The 24,796-nt window shown below is 43.0% G+C and overlaps 1 protein-coding gene across 3 annotated transcripts in view; it reads left to right on the plus strand.

Annotated features, from left to right (window-relative positions):
• cradd (CARD and death domain containing adaptor protein) overlaps nucleotides 1–12,658 on the plus strand; it is a 32,595-nt gene extending 19,937 nt beyond the window's left edge. The window contains exons 2-3 of one of the 3 annotated variants that reach the window (XR_015761194.1): nucleotides 1,629–7,803; nucleotides 9,533–12,658. Coding sequence is in view for 1 of the 3 variants with exons in the window: in XM_043713334.2 (XP_043569269.2) it covers nucleotides 1,629–1,939 (311 nt within the window). In the remaining 2 variants the exon portion in view is untranslated. Of the gene's footprint in view, nucleotides 1–1,628 lie in introns of all 3 variants that reach the window. The other 2 variants (XR_006315037.2, XM_043713334.2) reach the window with 2 other exon arrangements.
• Nucleotides 12,659–24,796: the final 12,138 nt, after the last annotated feature.

Genomic DNA, 24,796 nt, shown 5'->3' on the forward strand with positions numbered 1-24,796 from the left:
TAATGAAAACAGCCCCAAGTGTCTCAGTCTTTCCTCATACGATCTTCCTTCCATACCAGGCAACATCCTGGTAAACCTCCTCTGCACCCGTTCCAGTGCCTCCACATCCTTCCTATAGTATGGCGACCAAAACTGCACACAATATTCCAGATGCGGCCGCACCAGAGTCTTATACAACTGCATCATGACCTCAGGACTCCGGAACTCAATTCCTCTACCAATAAAAGCCAGTACGCCATATGCCTTCCTCACCGCACTATTTACCTGGGTGGCAACTTTCAGAGATCTGTGTACATGGACACCAAGATCCTTCTGCTCATCCACACTACCAAGTATCCGACCATTAGCCCAGTACCCCATCTTTTTGTTATTCTTCCCAAAGTGAATCACCTCACACTTAGCTACATTGAATTCCATTTGCCACCTTTCTGCCCAGCTCTGCAGCTTCTCTATATCCTGCTGTAACCTGCCACATCCTTCCTCACTGTCAACAACTCCTCCGACTTTCGTATCATCCGCAAACTTGCTCACCCAACCTTCTAACCCCTCTTCCAGGTCATTTATAAAAATGACAAACAGCAATGGTCCCAAAACAGATCCTTGCGGAACACCGCTAGTGACGGCACTCCATGAAGAAACTTTGCCATCAACTACTACCCTCTGTCTTCTTCCATCCAGCCAATTCCTAATCCAAACCTCCAACTCACCCTCAATGCCATATCTCCGTATTTTCTGCAGTAGCCTACCATGGGGAACCTTATCAAACGCCTTACTAAAATCCATATATACCACATCTACCGCTTTCCCCTCGTCCACCTCCTTCGTCACCTTTTCAAAGAATTCAATAAGGTTTGTGAGGCACGACCTGCCCTTCACAAAACCATGCTGACTATCCTTGATCACATTATTCCTATCCAGATGTGCATAAATCCTATCCCTTACAATTCTCTCTAAGACTTTGCCCACAACAGAAGTGAGACTCACCGGCCTATAGTTACTAGGGTTATCCCTACTCCCCTTTTTGAACAAGGGAACCACATTTGCTATCCTCCAGTCTTCTGGCACTACTCCAGTAGACAAAGAGGACATAAAAATCAAGGCCAATGGCTCTGCAATCTCCTCCCTTGCTTCCCAGAGAATCCTAGGATAAATGCCATCAGGCCCAGGGGACTTATCTATTTTCACCTTTTCCAGGATTTCCAACACCTCTTCTCTACATACCTCAAAGCCATCCATTCTACTTCAAAACAAAGAGCAAAATAACCTCTTAAAGGGACAGCAATGTCACATTGGGTAAGATCACATGTTCATTGAGGGGATATTGGAGATTCTACTTGGAGCATTCCAACCTGTATGGTGCAGGAAAGCATGCATTTTACTAAATTTGGTCAGTTTTTGTTTTAAAATCACTGTCTGTGGGAGCTTGCTGTGCTCAAATTTCATACCCTTGCTACATTGTAACAATGGTTGCTTCATTGACTGAAAAGTGCCGTGGAACATCCTGGGGTTGGCCTCATGTTTTAACTGAAATGGCAAATCAAAGTTGTGTTTGTGTGATTGTACCTATGAAAGAGATCACTATGTCTGTGAAGAAATGAGTTTGAGATTAATTGATGTCTCTTTTCCAGATGAATCACGGCCACCTATTTCAGGCCACATCTTGAACAGCGTACCTACCGATAAGCAGTTAAACCAACTTTCCAGCCACCTGGGACCAGAATGGGAGCGAGTGATGGTGGATCTTGGACTAAAAGAGCCAGATCTTTATCGATGTAAAATGAACCACCTACATAACCTCCAAGCGCAGATCTTGGCCGCCTTTATCCTGTGGAAAAAGCGCTTCGGGAAACAAGCGACTGTGCAGCATTTGACCAACAGTCTGATTTTGGCTGACACAGACCCTGGATTAATAGTTAAAATATTTCAGGATGACCATTGACCATCTAAACATTCAAAATCGCATGGTGCCTTGTGCAGTTGGTGTCCAATCTGAATTGTAGAGACACCGCGAGGAGACAGTTCCTCCTTCTACCTATCAAATGGTGAGAGGAGAGACATTATTTTCAGTGAGAAATAATTCAGAATGTAGGGACAAGGTACAATTTTTCTACAGTATAGCATAATGTTTTTTGGTTCCTCTCTTTAACTATCATTTAAAACTTGTGAAATAGGGATAAACAAAAATGGCAATTTTTCAAAGAATTACATCTCTTTCCATGATGTATTGTTAGGGCTTTGAGCCTCTTAGCAAGATTAACTGGCCAGACATTATTAAGCTGAGAGGGTTCAGAAGAGATTTACCAGGATTTGCTGGGTATGAAAGGTTTTTATACAGAGGCTAGTTTATGTGTGGAATGAAGTTCTTGAGAAAGTGTTGGATGTGGACACAGTTACAGCGTTTAAAAGATGTTAATAAATACATGAATAGGAATAGTTTGGAGGAATGTGGACCAGAAGTGGGCAGGTGGGACCAGTTTAATTTGGAATTATGCATGGCATGGACTGGTTGGATTAAAGGGTCTGTTTCAGTGCTGTGAGACTGGTACGTTTAAGGATGTGTGTACTTGCATTGGAGGGAGCTCAGTGAAGGTTCCTGGGGTGAGATGGCTCTCTGATGAGAAACAGTGGGTAACTTAGGTCTATATTCTCTGGAGTTAAGAAGGATGAGAGATGATCTTATTGAAGTATACAAAATTTTGAAAGGGTTTGATGGAATGGATATTCGGAGGTTATATCCTCCTGGCTAGGGAATCTGGAACATGGGAGCAGCCTCAGGATAAGGGAGAATGATCACTTAGAACTAAGATGAGAAGAAATCTCTTCACTCAGAAGGTTGTGAATCTTTGGAGTTCTGACCTCAGTGGATTGTCGATGCTCCATCAGTTGAGTATATTTAAAGCTGAGAATCTAGATTTATGTTGTCTCAGGGGATCAACACCTATAGGATGTAAGAAAGAATTGAGTTGGAAGGTCAGCCGTGTTCTTATTGAATGGCAGAGCAAATGGGCAGAAGTGGGTACTGCAGATGCTGGAGAATAGAGTCAAGATTAGAGTGGTGCTGGAAAAGCACAGCTGGTCAGGCAGCATCCGAAGACCAAGAAAATCGACATTTCAGGCAAAAGCCCTTTATCAGGAGCAAATGGCAGAGCAAATAGTCTGTTCCTCAGATGCTGTTTGTCATGTTCAGGTAGGATCAGATAAAAGGAGAGGCTTGTTGGGGGAATAACTGCTCCAGTGAGTTTGGCCAAATGACCAGTTTCAGTGCTGGCAATTCCATGTTTTACATTTGAAAGTATATTCTGTTGAGTTGATCAAAATGTAAAACATTTTAAAAATATAATTGTTTTTAATGTTTCCAGGACTGAGGGGTGAGATGATGTTTTATCTTTGGCAGGCACTGCCCTTGTAAAATAAAGATAGGATCTCTCAGTCTGGCTCTTATCATATACTAGTTTGGCAATATATAATAGTGCTGGATTAGTGGTGCTGGAAAAGCACAGCAATTCAGGCAGCATCTGAGGAACAGTAAAATTGACGTTTGGGCAAAAGCCCTACATCAGGAATACAGGCAGAGTGCCCGAAGGGGGGAGGGATAAATGAGAGGAGGGAATCTGGTTTCCAGCATCTGCAGTCATTGTTTTTACCTAATATATAATAGTGCGCATTGTCAATAGATCATGCACCACAGACATATGTTTTGGAAAACATGGGCTTAGCTATGACTTGACTCAGCTCTAACTTAAAACAGTTTTGCTCTCTTTAATCCCTGTGGTAGTTCAGTGAAAGGCCACTAGGCCTATTCCTCAGGTAAAAGGTTGGCCTTTTGAGGAAGGATTGAGCAGATTGGACCTTTACTCATTGGAGTTCAAAAGAATGAAAGGTGATCTTTGATTGATTTATTGTCACATGTTCCGAGGTATGGTGAAAAGCTTTGTTTACAGGTAGTACAAGCAGATCATAGTAAGCAAGAATACGTACATCAAGAACATCTCTGAACTGACAGCCAGACTACTGCGACCACTAGGACTTATAACAGCACACAAACCAACAGCCACACTCAGACAACTCACCAGAACGAAGGACCCGATACCCAGCATGAGCAAAACTAATGTAGTGTACAAAATCCCATGCAAGGACTGCACAAAACACTATATAGGACAAACAGGAAGACAGCTAATGATCCGCATCCACGAACATCAACTAGCCATGAAACAACACGACCAGCTATCCCTAGTAGCCACACACGCAGACAACAAGTAACATGAATTCGACTGGGACAACGCTACCATTATAGGGCAAGCCAGACAGAGAACAGCCAGGGAATTCCTAGAAGCATGGCACTCATCCACAAACTCCATCAACAAACACATCGACCTGGACCCAATATACCGGCCACTACAGCGGACAGCTGAAACTGACAACCGGAAGCGGCAGGGACAGGCCACTATAAATGCCGGAGGAAACACCACAGAAGCGCTTCACAGGAGGCTCCCAAGCACTGAGGATGTCACCTAGACAGGGGACGAAACGTTTGCAACAAAAACATCCAGCTCGGCGAACAGAACCACAGTAAGCAAGAATGTACAGATCAAAAAGACTTAGACTGAGGCATACAGGTTACATTGCACAGGGTGCAAGCTAGGCAATAATGGCACTGGTTGAGGCTAGAGAGTCCATTCATCAGTCTAATAATGCTGGGAAGAAGCTATTCCTGAACTGCTGCTGCATGTGATCAGGCTTCTGTATATTCTGCCTGACAGAAGAGGTTATAGGAGAGCTTTACTAGGGTGAGATGGGTCTTTGATGATGTTGTCAGCCTCTCTGTGGCAGCAAGCTGTGTAAATGGAGTCCTTGGATGGAAGGTTGGCTTCTGTGATGTTCTGGGCTGTGCACACCACCTTCTGTAGTTTTTTACAGGCCTGGGCAGAGCAGCTCCCATACCAGGCCAATATGCACCTCGACAGTATACTCTCGATAGTGCATCTATAGAAGTTGGTGAGGATCCTTATGGTCATGCCAAATTTCCAGAGCCATCTGATGAAGAAGAGACATTTGCATCTTCTTGACCATCACATTTATGTGGGAATATTGGATTACATTACATTACATTAGATTACATTACAGTGTGGAAACAGGCCCTTCGGCCCAACAAGTCCACACCGACCCGCCGAAGCGAACCCACCCATACCCCTACATTTACCCCTTACCTAACACTACGGGCAATTTAGCATGGCCAATTCACCTGACCCTGCACATCTTTGGACTGTGGGAGGAAACCGGAGCACCAGGAGGAAACCCACGCAGACACGGGGAGAACGTGCAAACTCCACACAGTCAGTCGCCTGAGGTGGGAATTGAACCCGGGTCTCAGGCGCTGTGAGGCAGCAGTGCTAACCACTGTGCCACCGTGCCGCCCAAAAGTCCAGGAAAGATTGTCAGTCCGAGGAACTTGACGCTTTCCACGCTTTCAGCCTCAGTTCTGTTGATATAGATGGGGGCATGTTCTTTTTTTTTCTGAAGTCAATGATCGGTTCTTTAGTTTTGCTGAAGTTGAGAGGTGGTTGTCATTGCACGCATCACTAAGCCCTTTATCTCCCTTCTGTATTTTGACTCATCATTGTTAGATGGCCGTTCCACTACAGTGGTGTTGTCAGCAAACTTGTAGATGGTTTTCGTTTGGTATGTGGCAGTAATCTATGACTCTATGACTCTAATAGTGGGTGTATAGGGAGCACAATAGAGGGCTGAAGGCACAGCCTTGGAGGAGGTGCAGTTGTTTATCTTTATTGCTTGTGGTGTCTTGAGCAGAAAACTGAGGATCCAGTTGCAGAAGAGACTAAGGTCACGGAGTTTTGAGTTCAGTCTGGAGGGGGTAATGGTATTGAAGGCAGAGCTGTAGTCAATGAGTCAAAGAAAGCTATGGGTGTTTTAGTTGCTGTCTAAAAGGAAAGTGTGATTCACACTGGATTGTAGCAAGAGCGCTTCAGAAACAACAGCGGAGGACCCTGACATTTGGGCTTCCTTCAACTTAAAGCCATAACCTCCAACTGCCTGGAAGGTGTAGTAATAAACCAGTCAGGTGACCTCCAGCAAAGAAGTTGAACTGCTAGCTGAAACCACGTGCTTTCCAAGAAATTCCTTGTTTCATGAAGTTCAGAAAATATAGAGGCTGATACAATTGCAACATTTTAAAAGGTATAGGGTTCAGAAAAGATTTGCAGGGATTGGAGGATTTGAGCTGTAGGGAGAGGCTGAGTAGGCTGGGGCTGTTTTCCCTGGAGCGTTGGAGGCTGAGAGGTGAACTTAGAGGTTTATAAAATCATGAGGGCATGGATAGGGTAAATAGCCAAAGCCTTTTGCCCAGGGTAGGGTTGTCCAGAACGATAAGGCATAGGCTTAGGATGAGAGGGGAAAATTTAAAAGGGACCAAAGGGGCAACCAAATGATGGCAAATGGGACCTTTTTAGGTTAGGATATCTGACTGGCATGGATGTGTTGGACCAAAGGGTCTATTTCCATGCTGTATATCTCTATGACTAAGTTGTCCAGATGTTCCAGGGATGAGTGCAGGGCGAGGGATATAGCATCCGCTTTGGACCTATTACATTGTTAGGCAAATTGTAGAGGATTGAAACATATTGAAACGTACTTTGTGGGTTATTTTTGGGGTGGATTCTGAAGGGATACTTCTCCTAATGGAGGAATATAGAACAAGGTGATATTGGTTCAAAATAAGAGATCTCCCATTGAGACTAGGGATTAGAAAAAAATTCTTGAGGGGGTTGTTACTTTTCGAAACTCTCTTTCCCAGAAATCACTGGTGGCCATGCCATCAAAGTTTCCATTAGACATGTTTTTGGTTAAATGTTGAGACTCAAGACTTATGGTAGACAAGCAGGAAAGTGGTTCTAAGGCCACAATCAAATCAGTCATAACATCATTGAATGACAAATCATGTTCAAAGGACCAAATGGCCTGTGCCTGCTCCTATTTTCTGTGATGCATTGGGCTGAAGAATGGTGGCTTTTCAGAACCTCGTGTTTTACCCCACACCCATTCACCTGATCAATCAAGGGATATTTCTCAAAGGCTCTTTTCATTACCCTCCCTCCTTCATTGGATATCAGTAACAGGATCAGACAGGTTCAGCATAGATTTACAAAAGGAAAATCACGCTTGACTAGTAGAGTTGATGTGGGAGAGTCAATGGATATGTTTTGCTTGAACTAGTGAGAAGGCCTACATAAAAGATTAGCATTTAACTAAAAATGCATGGGATAGCAGGTGATGTACTCATATGGATAGAGAGTTGGTCTTTTTTCGACTGGCAGGCCTGTGGTACTACAGGGCTTCACGCCTGGATCCCAGGTATTCATAATACGTTAATGATCTACATGAGGAAACTAAACATAAGGATGAGATTTGAGGAGGATACAGAGATGCTTCAGTGTGGTTTTTACAATTTGAGTGAGTGGGCAAATGCATGGCAGATGGAGTAAAAGGCAGAGGCCTCATGCCAGTGGATGGGAAGCATAGAAAACAGTAGCAGGAGTAGGCTATTCAGGCCCTTCTTACCTGCTCCACTCTATTCAATAAAGTTGTCACAGTCCTACTGAATCATAGGGCTGCTTTCTCATTAAAGAGATTCGACTGGTGGTGGTTTAACCTGAGCATCACCACCCCTCTGATGAGGGGAATGGATGGAAAAGCAGAGTCCTTCATGGTTACCTCAGCCAGTTCAGGAATTGAACTCACGCTATCTGCATCAGTGTGCATCACAAACCAGCCGTTCAGACAACTGAGGTAAGCAATCCTGTGGACAATGTGAGGTTATCCACTGCTAACAAAAAGAGGAAGGCAGATTATTATCTGAACAGCAAAAGATTGGGAAAGGGGGAGTTTAAATGAGATGTGGGTGTCTTGGTAAACCCATCACAGAAAGTAAGCATCGAGCTGCAGTATGTGGTGAAGAGGGCAAATGGTATGTTGTCTTCATAGTTAGAAGATTCAAGTACAGGAGCAGGATATCTTGTGGCAATTGTACAGGCCTTTGTGAGATCAACCTGGAGTATTGTGTGCAGTTTTGCTCTCCTTTTATTTGAAGAAGAATGTTCTGGCTATGGAGAGAGTGCAGCAAAGATTTTCCAGACTGATTCCTGGGATGGTAGCACTTGCTATGAAGAGAAGCTGAATCGATTTTCACGAGTTCAGAAAGATGAGAGGAGATCTCATAGCAACCTATAAAATTCTAACAGTTCTAGATGGGGTCCACATAGGAAGGATATTCCCGGTGACCAGAGAGCCCAGATGGGTCAAAGGCTAAGGATATGAGCTGGGATGAAGAGAAACTTCTTCACCCAGAGAGTGGCGAGCCTGTTGAATTTTCTGCCACAGAGAGCAGTTGAGGCCAAAACATTGAATGTTTTCAAAAAGGAGTTAAATGTAGTTCTTAGGGCTAAAGGGTTGAAGGGTATAGAGTGAAGGTGGGAAAAAGGGAACAGAATTGGATGACCAGCCATGATACTAAATATTTGAAGAGCTGAATGGTCCACTTTTGCTTCTGTTTTCTATGTTTCCCATCTAATGGCCTGAGGCCTACACCTTCCCCTTCATCTTATTGCCTCAAACCTTGCTCTGCTCCAAAAACTGTTAGGCCCCTGGGAAATAACCTTTGACCTTATGTTTTGCTTCTTGCTTCTCTTCCCCCACCCCCCTTTTATAATTGCTGTAATCATGGATTTTGAGCCCCTATCCCCTACCTGTTACATATTGTTCTTAATCTTTTTGTAACCAGTCTTTCTTTCTAAGATGGACCATTTGCAGTGAGGTTCGGACAGTCTCACTGAACATTGCTCGCCATGGGGCTTCCTTGACAGTCTGAAATGCAAGAGAGAATGAGATTAGTCTACTGGGCAAAACAAAAAACATGTCTTTTTTTGGAGAAGCATGGGGGAGGGACTGTGTTGAAAAGTTCTCCAGTAATCAAAATAAACAGGTTTAAGTTGTGGATTCAGATGGATTTAAGAGCCTCAGAAATGCAAAAAGAGAAAGAACTGATTGAAAAGGCACAACTAGTCCAGATGACTTGCTATGGAAGTCTTTGCCAGGAGTTTAACAAAGGCAGTTCCTCAGGGGCACAGCTGTGATGCTGATCTTTCTACTGTCCTCTTGCTCTGATTTTCTTCCCTTCGATGCACTGCTCCTTGAACTGTCACATGCTAGTGTTTTTAGTTTTGCTTAACAGATGGAAAATGCATTTGCTATAACTGGAAATGTGGCATCTGTCTTAATTCAGCAGTTGAAAACATTCTCCAGAATTGTGTCTCGATTGTCAACAGGACGAATGGCCACTGGCATTCACACTGCATGGTGTGTGAGTTGACATGTGTGGCATTAGCTCAGAGTACACAATAGCAGCTGGAAAGTTAATTTAGCGGGAAGCTAACAATCTGTTGTCAAACCACACCCTTAGCGTGCTTGTCTAAATTTAAAAAAATGCTTCAGCAGCAAGTGTCCTATTGAATGTTTCCAGGAATAACCTTGAAAAGTTCATCAGCTGCTTTCTTGGAAATCACTGCAAGGCTGGCTGTTCCCCAGATACCTCGAGATATGGGACTGGATTTCTGCCTGGAAATGGATTACTGATTGCACACGCAGAAGTTGGATAACCTAATTGCTTTCCCCTTTGATAATCTGCTGGAATGCATCAAATTTAAGAAAGTGGACGCGGAACAATCCGTTTGTGTATTTTATACTCTGTATAAACTGTGACTCTGAAAGATTTCATTTGGCCCAACTAGTCTGCGCTGTGATGGAAACAAAATGATGAGCAGGTCTGGCAGAATCTGTGGGGAGAGAGACAGTTAACTTATTCAGGTTGTTGACCTTTGATTAGAACAGTCTATGTGGTGTTTATACCTCATAGGAGCCTCCTCTTCCTCTATTTAGTTTATCTTGCCAATAAAAGTGTAATCCTCCTAATCTTATTTTTTTCTCCCTTGTGCACTTTCCTTAATTTAATTTGTACTATTGACCTTATCTGTTCCATTTGGTGGCAAGTTCCACATTCTCGCTGCTTCTCTGGGCAGAGGAAATTTTAAAAGTTGCACAGAAATCATGGACTGAGCTTAACCAAGCTTGGATCCAATCACACTGAATGGGAAACATTGTGATAAATTGTGGGGGAGCACAAACCCAGTGAGAGATTCTCAAAATGGAGTTTGGATTAGGGATATGGATCAATCATTGGTGAATGATGTTAGGGTATACACTGAATTGAGGGCTAAATGATGTTGGACAAAGTGTAACATAGATTTCCCAGAAAGACATCAAGTATGAATCTTAAAGTGACAGTGTAGAGTAGCCTTTCACTCCGTCATCGTCCTGGAGTTGGCATTGACCAGAAACTGAAGTGAACTAGCCACGTAAATATGGTGGTTACAACTGCGGGTCAAAGGCTGCAAATTCTGTGACCCCAAAATCAGTTCACCATCTGCAAGGCACAAGTCACAAGTGTGATAGAATACTCTCCAATTGCGTGGATGAGTGCAGTCTTCACACATCCAGGACAAAGTAGCCTGCTTGATTAGCACCACATTTAAGACATTAAGCATTCTCTTCCTCCATTGTGGCAGCAGTGTGTACCATCTACAAGGTACTTTGTGGCAATTTATCAATGACTCGAAACAGAACGTTCAGAATCCACAATGTCTACCATCCAAGAGGGCAGAGCTTGCAGATGCATGGGAACACCACCACCTATATATTATTCCCTGAGTCACACATTATCCTAACGTGGAACAATCGTTCCTCAACAGAGTCAAAACCTTAGGCATGGATTTCTAAGAGGAATACTCGCATCAGATGGACTTGGGTGTATGCATGCAACTCAACTCACCTTGAGTAAATAGTGATGGACATCAAATGCTGATCTTACAAGTGACACTTTATGACCCATGAATGAATTTTAAAAAATGATTCTGAATCTGAACCAGAATCCTGGTTTCTAATTGTGTGTTGCACACTCAAACCTATTCTCCACCTGCTAACTATCTTGAACTCAATAAGATCGATGATTAAAGATTCAAGGGTAGAATATTTTAGAATGGTGATAGCCTTGGCTTCTCTAATAGAGAAAGGGGTAGCAGATGATCAACTCGAGCTATAGTTTGAGCTATGTATACTTGGCCTCCAGCACCTCTCTGGGAAATGTGTATTGCAGATAGAATCCCAACACAGAGTGGAAAGAAGTCATTCAGCCCATCAAGTCTACACTGAGCCTCCAAAGAATGTTCCACCCAGATCCAGCCCTCACCCAATCCCCATAGCATTTATCATGGCTAATCCATCTAGCCTGCATGTCTCTAGTCACTGCACACAGTTTAGTATGGCCAACCCATCTAACCAGCTCATCTTTGTGGGAGGAAGCTGGAGTATCCTGCAGAAACGGAGAATGTGCAAACTCCACACCGTCACCCAAGGCTGGGATCAAACCTGGGTCCCGGGCTCTGTGAGGCTACCCACACGCGCAGTGTGATGACGGAGCCTTCAGACATTCTCAACTAGCTTTGTAAGGATGGATTTATGGGTAATGATCAGTGTGGACAACCTACAACATGGCCTTGCAATATGGGGGCTGGGACCCCAAGTACAGTGGCAAGCTAGAAATGTGGTGTTTTAAGCTCTGAGGCTGCAATGGTTCTTTCTCTGATATGACAGGTCAGTGCAACATTGAGGGCCGAAGGGCCTGTACTGCGCTGTAATGTTCTTCTCCACCCTACTCTCATAGGTCATCTGCTGACTAAGGCGTTGTAACAATTTTCAAGCCTCAAAAAGAGTCATAGTGGGATAAAGTTTAGGAACTACTGGCCTACAACATTTATAGAGTTAAAGGTGGTGATTGGGATCAAATACATCTTTCTTACTGAGCTGGCCCAGAGTTACTGAGCTGAATGGCCTCCCCTATTGGAACATTGTCAAACTCCAATGCATATCACCTGACATCATAACTTCACAAAGTAAATGGTTATTAATTGCATTTCTATTAGAGAAAAGAGTGCTCCAATATTGTACCAATCTAGTATTAAAACTTAAAAAGAAAGCTGACATTTTTGGAGAACCTTTTTAACCTTGAGATATTACAAAACTCTTGGGATGAGGGATACATATTGACCAATGCACCTTCTCTACAAAGACTGCGATGGGCTTTTTAAAAATGGGAGTACAAATGGGATCTAGGTTTCATGAATCACAGCATCTTTTGCTAAAGCTGTAGATGAGGATATCTTTCAGTGTGTGAAATGATTCTCTTGGTCCTTTAACATATTTTTGGTAAATTGGGTGACTCATCTGGAACAAACAGACGTGCAAATTTGTTTATTTAATTGCCATGCCACACCAAACACACCCAAATCTTTGCCCTTTAGTTCATAGTAAAATGTGGAAAAACATGCATCTAAGGGCTGACTCACATAAGACGGAAAGAATATTTGAGGTTTGTCCTCATCTCCCTGTAAAATGGTTGAATGGTAGGGTTTGGGGCCTAGCTTTGCTGCTCCTCTCCCTTGTAAAATTGCTATCTCTTGTGTACAGCTGTAAATGTTTTTTGTAAACTGTTTTGTAATTTGTTTAATAAAATAAAAAAAATGGAAAGAATGGATCAAGTAGCATGGGTCTCATACAATGAAAAGTGGTAGCAGCCAACCAGAGGCTTATTCAGACAGGTATAGTCCCCTCCACTTCAAACAATTCATATTAAAATAACTATTCCACTATCCTTATGGGAAATGGTAGAAAAGAAATTGGCAATCTGCAGCTGTCTGAGTATTTCTAATCTTGGAAGCAAAACGCACAATAATTTGCAACAAAATTGCTGGCGATTGTTCAGAATTACTGAGAAAGTACGTCGCTCGCTAGCATATTTAACTTAAGTTTCAAAAATTGCAGGAAAATGCACATTATACTTAACACCATGACTTCTAATTCCCAGAATGGTTTTCCATTAGGAATTTCAAGAACATTTATATAACACTTTTAATGTAAGAAAATGTCACACCGTAGTTCAGAGAGGTGTGATCAAAATGTTAAATAAAAATAAAGTGCTGGAAATAGTCAGCTACTCTGGGAATCGCCTGGGAAAGCAATCAGAATTAATAGGCCAGATTTTCATTGAATCGGAAGGACAACAGAGCCATGGGTGGGTGGGACCTAATTCGGATTCCTACCTGCATTCCTGCACACCGAATTTTTGTTACTGTGAGATAAGGTTGCTGGTAGTGAGCCCATATCCAGCATTCTTGATCTGGCAGGCTTTTTTGCGGGGTTCAGCTTTTTCCAGCCTCCTGCAGTTTTGGTGAAAGCAGGCCAGCTTCCTGCCATGATCCATAGTCTGGTTTTGGGAATCATCTAAAAGGTAATTTCAGAAGGTTGGAGCCAATCCCTTTGCATTACAGTTTAATGGCAAACTGTAGAATCCCTATAGTGTGAAAGCAGGCAATTTGGCCCATCAAGCCCACACCAACCATCTGAAGAACATCCCACTCAGATCTGCCCCAGTAACCCTGCATTTCCCATGGCTAATCCACCTAATCAGCATGCCCCTGGATGCAATGAGGCAATTTAGCATGGCCAATCCACCTGACCTGCACGTCTTTGGATCATTGGAGGAAACCAGAGCACCCGGAAAAAACCCATGCAGACGCAGCAACAATGTGTAAACTCCATACAGACTATTGACTAAGGGTGGAATTGAACCTGGGTTCCAAGCACTATGAAGCAGCAGTGCTAGCTACTGAGCCAATCTTACCCTCACTCCCAGTGACCCCTAAGCCCTCCATGTCAATTTATGGTTATATCATGATCATGATCAAGCATTATTCACTATGTACACAACCAATTTAGTCTATATAAAGTAAGGCAAAATCACAACAGTCCCTGAGGATGATAGGGCTGCTCTCAGTGACATGATGATATAATCTGAGGGTGACCACACCTCAGGTGATGGGAGAGGTTGAGAAAGAAGAGTTGTGGTGTTAACCTCAGCATGAGTTGTTGGCACCTCTCTAAATTGCAAACCAGCCAACTGAGCTAACTGACCCTCCCAATGGAATTTATGAAACTGCCTAGAAAAGAAACACACAGTGTGCCAAGTAGTGGCAAATGGGGTTTAATTTAGATAAAGTGCTGCATTTTGGAAAGGCAAATCAGGGCAGCACTTATACATTTATTGATAAGGTCCTGGGGAGTGTTGTTGAACAAAGAGTCCTTGGAGTGCAGGTTCATAGTTTCTTGAAATTAGAGTCACAGGTAGATAGGGAAGTGAATAAGGTGTTGATATGCTTTCTTTTATTGCTCATGGCAATGAGTCCAGGTGTTGGGAGTTCATTTTGCAGCTGTACAGGACATTGGTTAGGTCACCTGTGGGGTATTGCTTCCAATTCTGGTCTCCCTGCTATAGAAAGAGTGTTGCGAAACTAGAAAGGATTCAGAGACGATTTACGAGGATGTTGCCTTGTTTGGAGGGTTTGAGCTATAGGGAGAGGTTGTATAGGCTGGGGCTATTTTCCTTAGAGTTGGAGGCCGAGGGGTGACCTTACAGAGGCTTGTAAAATCATGAGGGGCATGGATAGGATAAATAAACAAAGTCTAGTACAGAATGAGAGGGCATAGGTTTAGGGTGAGAAGGGAAATAAAAAGGGAGCTAAGGGGCAAATATTTTCACACAGAGGGTGCTGCGTGTATGGAATAAGCTGCCAGAGTAAGTGGTGGAGGCTGGTACAATTAGAACATGTGGATGGGTATATGAATAGGAAGACTTTAGAGGGATATGGGCCAAATGCTGGCAAATAGGACTAGTTTATTTTGGATATCTAGTCGGCATGGATAAGTTGGACAGATGGGTCTGTTTCCTTGCTGTATATCTCTGTGACTCTATGTTCTGGATGGTGTCAACATTCTCCAGTGTTGTTGGAGCTGTACCCTTCTCAGCATATTACATCACACTCCTGATTTCTGTCTTGAAGATTACAGACAGACTTTGGAGAAATAGGAGGTGAATTATTTTCTGCAGAATCCTCAGCATGGCTGGTCCAGTTGAGTTTCTAGTCAATGGTAACCCCTTAGGATGCTGATTGTTGATGGAAATTGTTACTTGCCTCTTATCAAGCCCAGATTTTGTTGCATGTGGACATGGACAGTTTCAGAATTTGAAGAGCAGCAAGTAGTGCTGAACATTATCCTTCATTGGCAAACATACCCACTGTGATCTTACAATAGAGGAAAGGTAATTGATGAGGCAGCTGCAGATGGTTTGGCTTAGATCACTATCCTGAGGAATTCCTGCAGAGATGTCCTGGGAATGAGATGATTGACCTACAACAACCGCAATCATCTTCATTGTGTTCTTGCTTCCATATTCACAGAAGGTTAGCCTTGTTCCTTAACCCCTCACTCCTGAATATATTATAACTTTTACAGCCGAAAGAGTGACAGTTTAATTCAGAATAAATGGCTTTTTGTCAATAGATAACATTTCACTATCACTTGTATGTACCTTTTGTACTCTCAGATCATAATAAGTTAATTCATTCATAGTTCATTCATTAGTTAAAGGTTTACTTATTTAAAATTAACTTCCCAAGGTCCAAATTGACGCAAATTTGATCATTTCCGTTTTTCTAAATAAAGTGCATGAAGTTAAAAGAAACCTGGAAAGAACAGAGATAAAATCTTAGATTAGGATCTTCACTCATACTTAAAGTTTAACAGTCAAAGTTTATTCATTGGGTGTATAAGATATGCACTGTATTATTCTTATATCTTGTAATTTTACATCATAATTTAGTTGGGTTCAAGCTCCATAACCGCCAGTCCCTGTGACCTCTGTTTGAGGGTAACAGGTTTGGAGCTGGATAGTGATTTTATGAATAAGCCACAGAATGGATCATGTGTTCTTGAGTCACTCTAGACCACAGTTGGATAAAGCACTTGAGTACCCAACACAATAATATATACAATATTACCAACATCCAGAAATTAACTCCAGGTTGGTATATCAATTATTTATTGTTCAAGTAACACTGCTGTAAAGGTCATTTAAGGGGCATAATAAGAAGATACTGGATTAATGGTGCTGGAAAAGCACAGCAGTTCAGGCAGGACTGCTCCTCGGATGCTGCCTGAACTGCTGTGCTTTTCCAGCACCACTAATCCAGAATCTGGTTTCCAGCATCTGCAGTCATTGTTTTTACCATAATAAGAAGATAGTGTAGATACTGGAAATCCACAATGAAAACAGTAAATCCTGGAAGTACCCAGCATTATCACCAGAAAGTAACAGTTAACATTTGAGATCAATGGCCTCCTTTCAGAATGTTGTGTTTTAAAATTCCTATACCAGAGTTTCAACCACTAAGTACTAACCTCAGACACTAATCCAAGAAATGGAGCATTGTAACTCTCAGGGTAAAGTCTGTACATTATATTCTCGCAGGGTTAACTTGGTGCCTAAAGCAGTTCTATTGTAAGGTCATCGACCTGACAAATGAATGTTGTTTACATCTATATATGCTGCCTGACAGGCTGAGTCTCCACATTAAATCTATTTGATTTAAGAGATGGTTTGTGATATAACAGGATCATAAAGCTATGTGTTTAGCTAACACTTATCAACAAGGAATTGCCAATGGTGACAGTATGCAATTATGTATTAAAGGTGTTTGTGCGCTCACACGTGCATGCATCTTTTCTTGTGTGGTTCTATGTTCAAGGGAGACTCCTGGAGAAGAAAGCAGGTCGAGAATTGTCTACAGACTCTAGCATCTTTATAACACATTAAGACTAAATACAACACATTGTATTAAAGATATACCAGGCTCTAACCTTAGTGTTACATTTTTGAAAGACTGTTCCATAAACTGCCACCTGATGCTAGTCAATCTATTCCACATGCTTCTCTGCACATGCATCTGTCACTCACTCACGTGGCTAGACTCAGGTTTCTGCCTAGCACTCTTTGTTTCTTTCTTCTTTGTTAACACTGCTCACCTTCTCTGCTTGCAGCTTGGTGGCATCATCACAATGTTACTCCAGGGTCCTAAAGCCCTTACATAATAATCAAAATTTATGAGTGAGGACAGGTCTTCAGTGAAAATTCAGAAGAACCTGAGGAGTAAAATGTCAACGCCACTTTATGGAACCTTTCAGACTGAAGATGAATTACACTCATGAAGGTAAAAGTGGGTTCAGCATGAAGTACTAGTTATATTAGTGAGTAATTGACAAAGGCAACAGTCCAAAAGTTCCTTTGAGACTTAAACATAGTGCTCCTAAATGTTTAAAAGATATAAGTTCCACCATCCCCATTTGTCATATATAGAATTATGATTTACACTCTTGCAGAGGCATTAATGGTATTGCTATAAAAGGCAGAGAAGATATAGGTTATAAATGTAACCACTGAATCGTAGCATCAATACTTCACAGAAGAAGCCTGTTGAGTCTATGTCATCTTCATGCAAAAGCAACAAACCTAGTCCCACATGTCCACCTTTTCCCCAAAGCCTGACAACCTTCTCCTCTTTAGATAATTATCCAATTCCCAATGGAAAACCAGGTTTGAATCTGTCTGTACCACACTGTCAGGCAGTACACTCCAATCCGAACCAGAAAAATAGATTTTCCTCATGTTGCCATTGCTACTTTGTCAAGTACCTTTCATTTTGATTAATCTGGAAATTCTCCAATTGCCCTGGAACTGGGTGGCTTATCTGGCCATTTGTGGGACTTTGTGTTGTTGGCTGGTCAGTATTTACTGCTGAAAATGTGTTGCTGGAAAAGCGCAGCAGGTCAGGCAGCATCCAAGGAACAGGAGAATCGACGTTTCGGGCATAAGCCCTTCTTCAGGAGCCCTGGTCAGTATTTACTGCCTGTCTCTGGATGCCCTTGAGAAGGTTGTGTTGAGCCTCCTTGAACTGCTACAGTTCCTGTGCTGTGGATTGACCCACAATGCCATTAGGGAGGGAATTCCAGGAGTTTGGCCCAGCAACAGTGAAGGAACGATGATATATTTCCAAGTCAGGCTGGTAAGTGGGTTGGAGGGTAACTTGCAGGAGGTGGTGTTGCCAAGAATCTGCTGCCCTTCTCCTTTAGAGCCCGGATGCTGCCTACTCCACTGCCGCCATCTTAATGACTCATCTTAATGAACTAGGGCTTCTTGATGCCACATTTGGTCAAGTGTAGCCTTGATGTCAAGGGCTGTGGCTCTGACCTCACCTCTGGAATTTAACTCTTTTGTGCATTTTTGAACAAAGGCTGTAATGAGGTCAGGAGCTGAGTGGCCCTGGCAGAACCCAAACTGGCGTTACTTAGCAGGTGCTGCTTGATAGCATTGTTGATGACACCATCCATCACTTTACTGATGATCGAGGGTAGGCTGATGGGGCAGTAATTGGCTGGGTTGAATGTGTCCTGCTTTTTAAGTATAGGACATACCTGGGCAATGTTTGGTATTGTTGGGTAGATGCCAGTGTTATAATTGTACTGAAACAGCTTGGCTATGGGAGCAACAGGTTCTGGAGCATGCGTTTTCAGTGCTATTGCCGGAATGTTGTCAGAGCCCATAAGCTTTGCAGTGTCCAGTCTCTCCAACTGTTTCTTGATATCACATGGAGTGAATTGAATTAGGTGTCCTTGTGCTGCTCCTGGTATGCCCCCCTGCCCTCTCCATGGTTGATCCCTTAGCTTGATGGTAATGGTTGAATGGGGGTTATGCTGGGTCATGACATTGCAGATTTTATTGGAGTACTATTCTGCTGCTGTTGATGGCCCACAAGTGACTCTTAGATATTCAGTCTTGAGTTGTTAGGTCTGTACAAAGTCTGCCCCATTTAGCACGGTGATATTGTCACAATGAAATTGAAATTATTGAAATCCCCCACCCAGAATACATTTTGCACTTTAGAGCTTCTTTCAAATGTTGTTCAACTTGAAGGAGTACTGATTCATCAGCCAGGGGAGGACAGTACATGGTAATGGTGGCACAGTGGCTCAGTGGTTAGCACTGCTGCCTCCTAGCACCAAGGTCCCAGGTTTGATTCCCACCTTAGCTGACTGTCTGTGTGGAGTTTGCACATTCTCTCTGTGTCTGCGTGGGTTTCCTCCCACAATCCAAAAATGTGCAGGCCAGGTGAATTGGCCATGCTAAATTGGCCCATAGTGTTAGGTGCATTAGTCTGAGGGAAATGGGTCTGGATGGGTTACTCTTCGGAGGGTTGGTGTGGACTTGTTGGGCCAAAGGACCTGTTTCCACACTGTAGGGAATCTAATCTAATCAGCAGGAGGTTTCCTTGTCCATGTTTAACCTGAAGTCTTGAGACTTCATGGGGTCTGGAGTCAATGTTGAGGACTCCCAGGGCAACTCTGTCCCAACTGTACCGCCTTGCTGAGATTGCATGAGACTGGGTGAATTTCTGTCAGATGTGGAAGGATCCTTTGGGGCCTTGGATGGAGGTGTGGGCGCATGTTTTGCAATTCCTAAGATGGCAGGGGAAGGTATCGGGAATGGCGGGGGGCATGGACCTGACCAGATAGTCGAGGAGAGAAAGGTCTCTCCAAAACGCTGATAGGGGTGAGAAGATCTGGACCAGTGCATATGAAAGCCGTCGTTATTATTTTGTAATTTCTCTATTATTTATTAGTTTTTTGTTTTTGGAATTGTAATTTTCAGGATGAGACTTATATGCTTCAAACATACTTCAGTTGGTCTTTCTGAGGTTATGGAACAGAATGTTGTTCTTTTTCTGTCATTTTTAGATACAATACTGACCTCTAGTGACAGCTCTTAGTGACATCGGCCAAGGTCAACAAATTCTCATCCGTGTTAAAAATTAGAAGAACATGAGGTGAAGGACTTATGCCCGAAACGTCGATTCTCCTGCTCCTTGGATGCTGCCTGACCTGCTGCGCTTTTCCAGCAACACATTTTCAGCTCTGATCTCCAGCATCTGCAGTCCTCACTTTCTTCTCCAAGAACATGAGGTGGCCAATCAGCCCATTGACTCACTCATTAACATAATGACTGATTTGTGCATTAACTCCATGTGGCTAACTTTGTCCCACAATGCCCTTGGATAACAAAATTCCATCAATTTTGGAGTTGAAGTAACAATTGTTGGAAAGTCTGTTTTCTTGTCTGTCTTGTTAACCCTTGACTCCCATGCCAATCAAAAATCTGCCACAAGTATACTCAGATCTCAGTGGACTTGAAACATTAACCCACTCTCCATAGCTTCCTGAAGTAGAGAATTGCAAAGATTAATGAACCTCTGAGGGAAGAAATTCCTCCTCATCTCTGTCTTAAATGGAAGATCTCCCATTTTTAAACTAGATCCCCTAATTTTAGATTCCATGTCAAGACCCCTCAGAATCATGCATGATTCAATAAGGTCACCCTCCATTTTTCTAAACTTCAATGAGCATCAGCCCAATCTACTGAAGCTTCCCTCATAAAATGGCCCTACATTCGAGGAAAGTAAACACAACCCTCCTTAAATGAGGTGTTCAAAATGGTATGAGGTACTGTATTTTAGTGCGTTCTCAACAATTCCTTGTACATAGGTGCCAAAACTGCTCTAGTTTTACAGTGCATTCCCTTTGCAATACTTACTTCCTAATAACTTGCTATACCCGGATGCTAATTTTTTGTGATTAATTTTCAAGCGGATATAGCTCCCTGCGTCCTCCCATCTCCAATTACCGTAAATAATATTCTGCTTTTCAATTCTTCTCAGGAAAGGTGGAATACATCACCATTTCCCCCTTGTTTCCACTCTGAGCATGATCTATTTCCAAACTTAGTTCCTTGAGAACCAGCATTGAGAATATTTAGAATATATCTCCTATACCTAGCTTCAAAGCCAGTGAATTGTCACTTTCCAATTATGCTGACTGTTTTCCTGAGTATCTTGGAACCTGTTGTATAAAATAATGGCTGTGAATGGATTAATCTAGGATCTAAGCTGTAGGTCTGCCCCCTCTGAAATAAGCCACAACCACAGAGTTGGGCATTGGGCAATTTATAGGCTCAGGAAGGTCTGCATTCTTGTATTTGCGAATAGACATATCCTCCCTTCCTCATATTGCCATCAATGTAATGTAACCTGCACGGAGTTATCTTTATGTCATAAACCTCACTTGTTCTTTAAAAAAAATGCTTTCATATGGAGAAAAGGTTGGGAGTTCAGTGTATGCAGAAGAGCCCAATCATTCAAATTTACAATATTAGCCACTGGAGGGAACAAAATGCACGGGGCCTGGAGGGGGTGATTGAAGGAAAATTGTTTAATTGTTCTTAGATTCTCCTTCTGCTGCCCATTACTGAATCTTTTGTGTCTTTAATTTCCTTTAACAGACACGTAGAACAAGTTTGCAAATTCCTACATTGAGGACAGTTTGATTTATATGTATTTAGATGCTGTCTCTAGAAGCATTAGACCAGAAGACCATAAGACCATATAGCTCATCTCCAAGCTCCGGGACCTAGGTCTCTGCTCCCCCCTCTGTGATTGGATTCTTGACTTCCTGACCAACAGACTGTAGTCAGTAAGGATAGGTGACAACACCCCCCCCACCATAATTCTCAAAGTTGCATACACAGCCCCCTACTATACTCCTCGTACATTGTTTGGCCAAATTCTGCACCAACTCCCTTAGAGATTTACTGATGACACTATCGTTGCAGGTTGGATCTCAAACAATAGCGAGATGGAGTACAAGAAAGAGACTGAGTGCTTAAAGGCATAAGGTGAAGACAACAATCTTTCCATTAATATCAGCAAAATGAAGGAGCTGGTCATTGACTTCAGGAAGTAGAGTGGAGGGTACACCCCTGTCTGCATCAATGGTGCTGAGGTGGAGATGGTTGAGAGCATTCCTGGGAAGGATGATCACCAACAATTAGTCCTGAACCACACGCATTGACACTATGGTCAAGAAAGCACAGCAACTCTTCTACTTTCTCAGGAGGGTAAGGAGACTCGATATGTCGTAAAAACTCATACAAATGAACCATAGAGAGCATCCTATCTGGATAAATCACAGTGTGGTATGGCAACTGCTCTTTTTAGATTAGATTACTTACAATGTGGAACCAGGCCCTTCGGCCCAACAAGTCCACACTGACCCTCCGAGGAGCAACCCACTCCCCTACATTTACTCCTTCACCTAACACTACAGGCAATTTAGCGTGGCCAATTCACCTAACCTGCACACCTTTGGATTGTGGGAGGAAACCGGAGCACTTGGAGGAAACCCACACAGACACGGGGAGAATGTGCAAACTCCACACAGACAGTTATCTGAGGTGGGAATTGAACCCGGGTCTACTGGTGCTGTGAGGCAGCAGTGCTAACCACTGTGCCACCGTGCCACCCAAAGAGCAAGCGAAACTACAGAGAGTTATGAACATAGCCCAGTCCATCACGCAAACCAGCCTCCTGTCCATTGACTCCATCTATACTTTCCGCTGCATTGGGTAAGAAATCAACACAATTAAAGACCCCTCCCATCCTTGTTATACTCTCTTTCACTCTCTTCCATTGGGCAGAAGATATTAAAGTTTATATACAATACAGATTCTTCCCCGCTGTTATCAGACTTTTAAATAGACCTCTTTAATGTTAGTTTGATTTCTCTCTGCACCTTCTTGGCAGCTGTAACATTGTACCTTGCACTCTGTTCTGTTATTCTGATGCACGTGTATAGTACAATTTGCATGTAAGGCACGTAAGACAACACTTCACTGTATCTCGGTACATGTGACAGTAATAAATCAATCAAATCAAATCATGACAAAATGGAGACATGGAGTCTTTTAACGTGGGAAGGCTGTTGCACTGAAGCGCCCACATGATTCTGGCTGATCAGGAAGCTCTCACTGCACTGCATTAGTGTATCAGAAGGATTTCTGGTTTTGATCATCAATCTGTTTGACCATGTTCTGTGTGCAGCTTCTGTGGTTATCAAGGTTTGGTTTAGGACTTGCCCCAGGATTGTCAGCACTGGAGATAGATACCCTCTCCACACCATTCAAAGCCTGCTGCGGAAACCAAAAAGGAACCCCAAAATCAAGAAAATCTCAAGCAAAGGCCTTAAAAACAATTATTTCAATCTCTATTGTTATCAGTTTTTTAGAACCTGTCACTATTCATGATCACCCTCTTTCTCTTAAACATGATTTAAAGAATTTTATGGTATTTTGCTATCCCTTTCGAGTTCCTTTTCATATTTTTTACTTCCTGTTTTGTCACCTTTTGCTCTTCCTTGTGTCTTCATCATTTGTCAAATTCCATACTATTTTTTGACATTTCATGTGCGTTTTCTTTAGTTTCATGTCCGCTTAACTCTCCACTTGCCTACACCAAATAGATCACTTGCCATAGGGCTGTAAGCTAGTTCTGTATCCCACTGACATTCTGCCACACAGTAGTGACAGTAAGTGCCATTTACAAGATGCATTTCAACAACCTGCCAAGGCTTCCTTGATTGCATGGCGACACCACCACGTGAAATTTCTTCCCCAAGCCATACATCATCTGATTTAGAAATAAGTTGCCATTCAATCAATGTGGCTGAGTAAATATCCCTGGAATTCGCTCCATAACAACACTGTGGGTGTCCCCAAACCACAAGGACTGCAGTGCCTAATGAATTTGGCTCACCATCAGCTATCCAAGGACAATTAGAGATAGGCAATAAATGTTGGCCTAGCAGCGATGCCCTCATTTGCACCATTCTCCCTACCAACCCCACAATTCCCCAGGTACCTTCCCCTGCAACTGGAAAAATGCAAAACCTGCCAGCACACCATCCCCCTCACCTCCATCCAAGGCCCCAAACAGCCCTTCCACGTGAGACAGAGGTTCACCTGCCTCTCTTCTAACCAAGTTTACTGCATCAGGTGCTCCCGATGTGGTCTTCTCTACATTAGGGAGACCGAACATAAACTTAGGGAACGGTTCGTTGAGCATCGCAGCCAGGCCGCAGGGGCTGACCGGACCTCCCATCACTACCCATTTTAATTCCTCATCCCACTCCCTTTCCAACATGGCCATTCTTGGCCCAGTCCATTGCCACAACAAACCAAACTGCAAATTGGAGGAACAACACCTCACCTTCTGCCTGGGCAGCCTACAGCCCGGAGGACTCAACATTGAGTTCTCAAATTCCAAATAACTTCCCTTCCCAGCCCCTCCCCATCCCTTCCATCGCTCCTTGCCACCAACTGGATTAATGCCTCCCATTGACCAACCAGGTTGTACCCTCTACCTGTCTTCACCTATCCCCACTTCACCACCCTGTCCCTGCCACCCCCTTTATGTGCTGCTCCCCCTACACACCTCCAGTCCTGAAGAAGGGTTACACCTGAAACATCAACTTCTCCACCTCCTGATGCTGCCTGGCTTGCTGTGTTCTTCCAGCCTCCTGTCTGTCTATTTTGGATTCCAGCATCTGCAGTTTTTTTTCTCTAACCAAGCAATGCCCTGGACCCATGAATTAATGTAAAAAATCTATTTGTTCAATTCACTGTGGACAGTCTCCATTTCATAATTCACTTTGCCTAATTCTTGTATTTCATTAGTCCTTTTGTATTTCTTCCGTACAAACACTGAGTTGATCTTGATCGTTCAGTGATCATTATCATAGAGTCATAAAGTCATTGAGATGTACAGCACGGAAACAGACCCTTCGGTCCAACTCATCCAAGCCGACCACATATACCAATTAGTCCCATCTGCCAGCA

This window comes from Chiloscyllium plagiosum, unplaced genomic scaffold (genome assembly GCF_037043375.1).
Source record: "Chiloscyllium plagiosum isolate Xiang-an unplaced genomic scaffold, Cpla_swu_hap1 HiC_scaffold_23, whole genome shotgun sequence".
Classification (NCBI taxonomy): domain Eukaryota; kingdom Metazoa; phylum Chordata; class Chondrichthyes; order Orectolobiformes; family Hemiscylliidae; genus Chiloscyllium; species Chiloscyllium plagiosum.